Consider the following 7881-nt stretch of genomic DNA (forward strand, 5'->3'; position numbering starts at 1 on the left):
ACACACACACACACACACACACACACACACACACACACACACACACAGACAGACAGAGAGGAATACTACTCAGCCACAGAAAAAGAATGAAATTCTGCTATTTGCAATGCCATGGGTGGATCTAAAGAGTATTATGCTTAGTGAAAAGCCGGACAAAGACAAATGCTGTATGTTATCACTTATATGTAGAATCTAAAAAATAAAACAATGAATGTATATAACAAAACAAACAGACTCACAGATATAGAAAACAAACTAGTGGATACCAGTGGGAAGAGAGAAGGGGGAGGGGCAAGATACAGGGATAAGGGATTAAGAGGTGCAAACTACTATGTATAAAATAGATAAGGAACAAGGATATATTGTATAGCACAGGGAAATAATAGCCATTATTTTGTAATAACTTTAAATGGAGTATAATCTATGAAAAATTTTTATTTATTTTTGGCTGCTTTGGGTCTTCGTTGCTATACACAGGCTTTCTCTAGTTGCGGTGAGCGGGGACTACTCTTCGCTGCGGTGCGTGGGCTTCTCATTGCGGTGGCTTCTCTTGTTGCGGAGCACGGGCTCTAGGTGTGCAGGCTTCAGTACTTGCAGCATGCAAGCTCAGTAGTTGTGGCTCGCAAGCTCTAGAGCTCAGGCTCAGTAGTTGTGGCGCACAGGCTTAGTTGCTCCACGGCATGTGGGATCTTCCCGGACCAGGGATCGAACCCGTGTCCCCTGCATTGGCCGGCAGATCCTCAACCGCTGTGCCACCAGGGAAGTCTCCTATGAAAATATTGAATCACTATGCTGTATATTTGAAACTAATATAATATTGTAAATCAAGTATATACTTCAGTTAAAAAAAAGAGCTTTTTAAAAAATATTTATGTATTTGCTGTGCTGGGCCCTAGTTGCGGCGCACAGGATCTTTGTTGCCGTGTGTGGGATCTTTGTTGTGGCATGTGGGATCTAGTTCCCTGACCAGGGATCGAACCTGGGCCCCCTGCACTGGGAGCATGGAGCCTTAACCACTGGACCACCATGGGAGTCCCAAAAAGACCTCTTTAAAATTGATGAAAGACAAATACCCTAGTAGAAAAATGAACCAAGCGCATGAACAGGCAATCCACGGGAGAAATCCAAATGGTTCATAAACATTAAAATATGCTCCCTGTCTCATCATTTGAGAAATGCAAATTAAAAAGACTTTTCAAATTTGTCTGTCATATAGGTAACCAGTGTTGGCTAGGGTGTGGGGAACATGGGTGCTGTCACACATTGTTGGTGGAAGTATAAACTGTACTGTCTTTGGAGGTCAGTTTGGCAGCATCAGAACTGATGATGCAATGCCCTCTGACCCCATAGTTTCACTTTTAGGAATCTTATAAAAAGTCATCAACATGTAGGTTGAGTGATGTCTGTATACAGATATTTATTGTATCATTGTATTAACTAAAGATAGTAAATTATATCAATAAAAGAATATTAAAAAATTATGATATATCCATACCATGTAATATTATGAAACTGTAGAGAGGAATAAAGTTTTCTTTAGAAAGTTGCAGAACAGGATATATAGAAAGAATCCATCTATGTAAAAAACAAAACCCAAAGTGTGTGTGTCTGTATATATATATGGGCAATTTTATAGGCGAAAAAGACATGGAAGAGTAGGTACCATTCTGCTTATACTGCTTTTACATTTGGGGAATGCTGTTGGGGAGGTAGGGGTTTACCTCATTTCTTCAGTGTGGTTTGAACTTTCTTTACAGTGAAACTAAACATATATGATGAACAGATTATCACTGTAGTAAAAGGTGTGTTTGTTTTTCATGCTGTTTTTAGGATTGGTCCAAAGGAAGATTTTTTCCACTGTCTGAAATGTAACTTATGCCTCACAGTAAATCTCCAAGGAAAGCACAAGGTATATAATTCAGTTTGCATGATTTAAAAAGTATTACAGTGTTTTTGAAAACAGCTCAAATCCTAATTTGTTTAAAAGCATGCTCATTTTCAGATATTACCGAGTACAATCATGTCGCTTTTTATTTTTCAGCAGTATTAAGTAGATATTCTAAAGTATACACCTTAGAATATCTGATCTACAATTCCGTTTCTTCTCTATGGTGTGTAAGAATACTTCCTCCATCAGTTATTAGTAAAATGTAGACAACTTTTAAATTGACTTACGGATTCTTATCATTGATACTGGTATTAAGAATAGCTTTTAAAAAGTGTGGTACAGGAGGGCTTCCCTGGTGGTGCAGTGGTTGAGAGTCCGCCTGCCGATGCAGGGGACGCGGGTTCGTGCCCCGGTCCGGGAAGATCCCACATGCCGCGGAGCGGCTGGGCCTGTGAGCCATGGGCGCTGAGCCTGCGCGTCCGGAGCCTGTACTCCGCAATGGGAGAGGCCACAGTGGTGAGAGGCCCGCGTACCGCAAAAAAAAAAAAAAAAATGTGGTACAGGAGAAATACAGAGCAGTGTAACCTTTTGTTAACACAGCGTTCCAAGAAAATTCAGTATTCCTTTCATAATTAGACAAATATTTTTCATTTGGATGTAGAAATTTTGTGTCATGATCCTAGGCCTGTTAAAAATTATTTTTCATTACTTAGGAGAAAATCTAATAAACTATCGTTTATAGTACAGATTCTATCCAAGAATTTAGAGAATGGAGAGACTAACGAGGGTGTTTTAAAAATAGATACTAGATAATAACTGGCCTAAAATACTGAGGTGGTGAGATGAATAATGAACATAGGGGATATTGTGACGAGTATAAGGAAGAAACAATGGGGCTGAATAAAGATGACATCCAAGGTTTTTAGTGCTGGCTTAAAGTAGTTGATGAATACACTGTGAATTTGTAGGAGATAAAAGATTGGGTTTGGTTTTACCGACTTGAGTTTAGGGTGATAGCAAGATATGCTTGCTGTGTTGTCTTTAGAAAACTGTATACTCATTTTCTCTTGTGGTATTTTTATTTTGTTTCTCAGTTATTTTTTATTGTTTATATTAGTAAATGGCGTATCATCTACTCAGGTGCTTAGTTAAAAAACCTGGGCATCATCCATGGCTTGGTGCTTTTTCTCTTACCTCCTCACACCTAATCAGACACTGTCTTGTCCAGTTAAGAACTCTGGCCCTGTGGGCACCGTGTTGGAGCTCAAATATATTTCCACCTCTTGCTACCATATAATTTTGGGAGTTCTTTAGCTTCTCTAGGCCTCAAATACATCATCTGTAAAATGGGGTAATAATTGTACCTGTTTGATTTAGTGTTGTGGGAATTAATTGAGGTAATACAGGTAATGAACTTGGCATATGGCATGTAGTACAATCTCTGTAATATGAACTGTTATTATTTATAAAATGAAGATAATTTGAATAATTAAGACATTCATAGTTGTGAGAGTTAACTGTTCAATTTTTGTCTGACATATAAGAAACATGTATTAATGTTCATCATTATCTTTAATAAGTTGGTATGGTTTCCTTTGTTTTTATTATTAATACTATGGTTATATCATTTCCATCTAGTTAAGCTTTGGTAATTTTAGTTTTGCTTTTAAACAGTGTATTGAAAATGTTTCCCGGCAGAATTGTCCAATATGTTTGGAGGTAAGCTTAAAATACTTTTTGTTTTGGAAATATCCCCTCTTGAATTTAAAATACTGGGTATTTATTATATTGTCTTCATGTAGTTAAGCACTAACATTTATTTCCTTTTACAGGACATTCACACATCCCGTATTGTTGCTCGTGTCTTGCCATGTGGACATCTTTTACACAGGTAAAGTAACTTTGGTTTTTTTCCTAAAAAATGTTTGGAAATAGTGGAGGTACTTTTTGCTTTATTAAAATAATGTTATATTTTTCAGAACGTGTTATGAAGAAATGTTGAAAGAGTGAGTGTTTCATGGGATTTAAAAAAACTGTAATTGTAAGACCTCTGTTTTCTTTTCTTTTCTTTCCTTTTTTTTTGTTTTTTTGAGGGGAGGGGGAAATGGGCAAACCTTGCAGTTACTTGCACCATATTGGACATGGTAGATATTTCTCTCGAGATGGGTTGGGTAGATGGGTAGTGTTAAATTGAGCAAAAAGCATGGTGGGGGCATAGGACTATACCTTTGTCCTCTTGTTTCTGTTATGCCTTATCTCATCTCGCAACTTGAGACGGATAACTCTCATTTTCTGGCTGTACTTGTTGGGGAGCTCAGTTCTCTGCCAGAGGCAGTCATAGCGTTGTAAAAAATAAAAATACTGAGGCATGTTGCTCAAAATTCTTAGTTGTTTTATCGGCCCAGTATAATGACCTGCCAAAAAAAGCTGCTAACAAGATTTATCTAATGCTGATTTTGTTGTGGGGAAAGCATGCTAAAGTGAGATGCAAATAGTTAGGAAAGAGGAGACTGTGTAAATGTATTTTGGTCTTGCAAATTAATGAGTAGAAACTTTAAGAGCCAGATAGAAGGGAACTTTTTCAGAATTTTTAGAAAGGAAATAATACGATCTGAATAAGTTTTAAGGAATACAATCTCTCCTTTGCTTGAATAGGTTAAGAAATTGAGGCTGTTTAGCTAAAAAGCAGTTTAATTGGTTTTTAAAATATATTGAGTATATTCTACAGAGAATATTGAGTAATTCCTCTTCATTTTAGAGAACTGAGGAAAAAGAAGTAGGTTTAAAAAACACCCTATGACACAGGATTTAATTGAAAACTTTTGCATTATGAAAGTTTCCAGATTTGTAAGATGATCTTGAAATATAAAATAATACCTATCTTGGATGGCTTATGTACCAGTTAGCATGCATCTTCTTGTATACCTGAGTTGATATACTCCCCATTTAATGTTTGGGAAATAACTCTTTTATCTCTCCTAGAGGCTACAGGTGTCCATTATGTATGCGCTCTGCTTTAGATATGACTAGTTACTGGAGACACCTGGATGATGAGGTAGCACAGACTCCTATGCCATCAGAATATCAGAACATGACTGTGGATGTGAGTAGAATCAATGCTTAAAAAAACTTTTCAGGTTCCTTGTTGATGTTCATGTTTATTTTTGCCCTTTTGCTCAGATCTGTCTAAAAAATACTGTTTGGGCATAGATGCCAATGTGATGATTAATGGGAAGGACAGAATAATCTTTAAATTTTAGTTACTCTGAACTCAAAAGGCCAGGAAAAAAAATCCAAGAATATCTTTGTGAAATTCTTTCCAACACTAGATGGCAGGCAAAAACTTTATTCTGAATAATTTACATATTACTTAACAGAGTCAGTTGGTAATGTAACTGAGTAGAGGTGGATTACTGGTTTGATGTTTTATTTTAATTATGTTTTAATTTTAATTATTTTAAATTTTATTTCAGGCAAACATGTTTACTGATTTTTTTTTAAAGATTACTTCTTGGTTTTTAATGTTTATTACCCTTTTTAGTCTAAGACTTTATTTGGTCTTAGCCTGTAATCTAAAATATAAGAGGTATTTCTGTGCCTTTTGCCTTGTGGAGAATGATCATCTTTTCTCCATTAATTGAGATGTGCTGCTATCTAGTCTCAGCATAGTACATTCACTTACAGGTTAGAATTGGAAAGTAGATAGCTTTCTGGTGCTTTAATAATTTTTTGACATAAGAATTTTCAAAACATCTTCATTTCAAATACTTCTACACAAAAAGATAAAAACCACTTAACAAAGACAGATAAAAATTATTTTCTGTTTTATTCACAGTGGAGCATTTCATAATTCATGTGGATAATTGAATTGTTAGTAAGATCAATGAAAGATCACTTTTGTAATACTGATAGTTGTGTCATGTTTTATTAGAGGCTGTAATGTGCTATGTCCTATTTAGATCATTTTTTAAAATAACAGCCTTATTGAGATACAATTCACATATCATACAACTCATCCATTTAAAATATCCAGTTCAGTGCTTTTTAGTGTATTCTTGGAGTTGTGCAAACATAACCACCATCAAATTTAGAATATTTTCATCACCCCAAAAGGAAACCCCATAGCCATTAGCAGTCATTCCTTAATCCTCTAGCTCTAGGCAACGAGTACTCTACTTTCTACATTTAGATCATATTCTTAAAAGAATTACTTTCCAAATTATAATTTAGAGAAAATTTGGATGTTTTCTACTTATTATGGTGTGGCTCTTCTAAAGCTAATGCTTTTCTCACATAGTAATTTATTGATCTTTTTTCAGATTAACACCTTTTTTATTTTTCAGGATCTCAGTACTAGAAGAGATTAATTCCTAAGTGGCATCTTATTGTCATTTTAGGGACGAGCCAAAAGCTTTTCTTTGTTCAACTTTAGAAAGTATTCTTTTGGACTTTAATTCATTTTTGAGGCATGGAAGGCTAGGAACTTAGCATATTAAAGAATAAGCAAAAATATTATAAGTATGTAAAAATTTGTTTTGTTAACTAAGATAATATTCTAAGTGTCAGTGAAAAATAATGAAATTGTGTGTTGTTTTGAATTAGTATAGGTGTTGATCTGATTATGATGCCTATGTTAATTTTTGTGCTACTACTATTTATACTGTTTGGGAACTATTTTAAAATAAGACTTCTTAGCTCAAATCCACATTTTCATTTTCTAAATTCACAGCTAATCTCTTATTAGAGATTTTAGTGAACAAATAAAAGGTATTTCTCTTTATGGAAACATTTAGACTTAACATATGTATGTTTTCATATCTTTAGTATGATTTTCGAGGAATTGTTTTGAGCAGACAGTGCCACTTTCTATCTATAAGGTTTAGTATACTTAATTTTAATTCATCTCTTTTCAGATTCTCTGCCGTGATTGCAATGGAAAATCTACAGTCCAGTTCCATATATTAGGCATGAAATGTAATATTTGTGCGTCCTACAATACTGTTCAGTCCGGAGGATGTAGAATTTCAGTAGATCAGCAATGACCAGCCTATACTGCACTGGACAACTGAGCATTTTCTGATATAGAAAAAGGCTATCTTTTTATCATGGTGCGTCAGAATCTGTGCATTAGAGTTGATGTGTTTTGTATTAGTGTCACAGGGTAAAATCATATTACAGGACTTAAGAATTCAGGGTCTCTTTGTAGAATTATCACAGCTCTACGTTGAATGACAGCCACCATGCTTGTGTTTTGATTGGAAATTCCTTTGTTGTCAGTTGTTTGGAAGTTAATGTTTGCCACTGAAATTCACATCCATAGATGTATTATACTTACATGGAACTTTGTTTTAAGTGACACTATGCACACAGAATTCATTTCTAGTTCTTGATAGAACTGTACTTAATTCTCAGTATTATTCTTGACTTTTTAAGCGGTGTGCTATGAGAATATGTTCTATCTTACTGTTAAAATCTAATTACATATACTTTAGAATTTTCTAAGACGGTCTTTTGGATCCTGTAAATGTGAATTATGATGTAATAACTGCTAATAAAACTATATTGAAACAGTATTTTATAGAAAGTTTTTTTCCAAGGCTATCTATTTTTGGCTCAGAGCAATCCTCTTTTCTTTATTTTGAAGTATTCTTCTATAAGAGTAATTGGGAAAAAGGTAAAATAATAGAACTCTTCTAAGCCTTAAGAAAGCCATCAACATTGAAAATAATCGTTTTGGTTGTCCAGAATTATTTTTTCAAAGAATAATTTATTCATTCAGTCAGCAATTATTTAGTGAGCAACTGTTATGTGCTGGCTATGGTTCTAGATGCTATAGAGATAACAGTGAACAATACAGACCAAAGTCCCTGCCTTCATGGTGTTACATTTTAGTGTTCTTCACACTTGACTAGCTTTTTCCTTGTTTTTCTTTATGTATGCAGTGGTTGTCTTTGTTGTGAATGGGGTGGGTTCTTTCTTCTCTAAATGCTTGA

At 34.9% G+C, this 7881-nt stretch overlaps 1 protein-coding gene across 2 annotated transcripts in view; it reads left to right on the plus strand.

Moving 5' to 3' along the window:
- Nucleotides 1-7458, plus strand: part of RCHY1 (ring finger and CHY zinc finger domain containing 1) — a 15933-nt gene extending 8475 nt beyond the window's left edge. Inside the window, exons 4-9 of one of the 2 annotated variants that reach the window (XM_029235249.1) lie at nucleotides 1831-1909; nucleotides 3563-3607; nucleotides 3721-3779; nucleotides 3868-3894; nucleotides 4871-4991; nucleotides 6802-7458. In XM_029235249.1, coding sequence (XP_029091082.1) covers nucleotides 1831-1909; nucleotides 3563-3607; nucleotides 3721-3779; nucleotides 3868-3894; nucleotides 4871-4991; nucleotides 6802-6930 — 460 coding nt within the window. In that variant the 3' untranslated portion in view covers nucleotides 6931-7458. The remainder of the gene's footprint in view (nucleotides 1-1830; nucleotides 1910-3562; nucleotides 3608-3720; nucleotides 3780-3867; nucleotides 3895-4870; nucleotides 4992-6801) is intronic. The other variant, XM_029235250.1, reaches the window with a different exon arrangement.
- The last annotated feature ends 423 nt before the right edge of the window (nucleotides 7459-7881 follow it).

Source organism: Monodon monoceros, unplaced genomic scaffold (genome assembly GCF_005190385.1).
Source record: "Monodon monoceros isolate NGI ecotype Baffin Bay Population unplaced genomic scaffold, NGI_Narwhal_1 Super_Scaffold_20, whole genome shotgun sequence".
NCBI classification, from domain to species: domain Eukaryota; kingdom Metazoa; phylum Chordata; class Mammalia; order Artiodactyla; family Monodontidae; genus Monodon; species Monodon monoceros.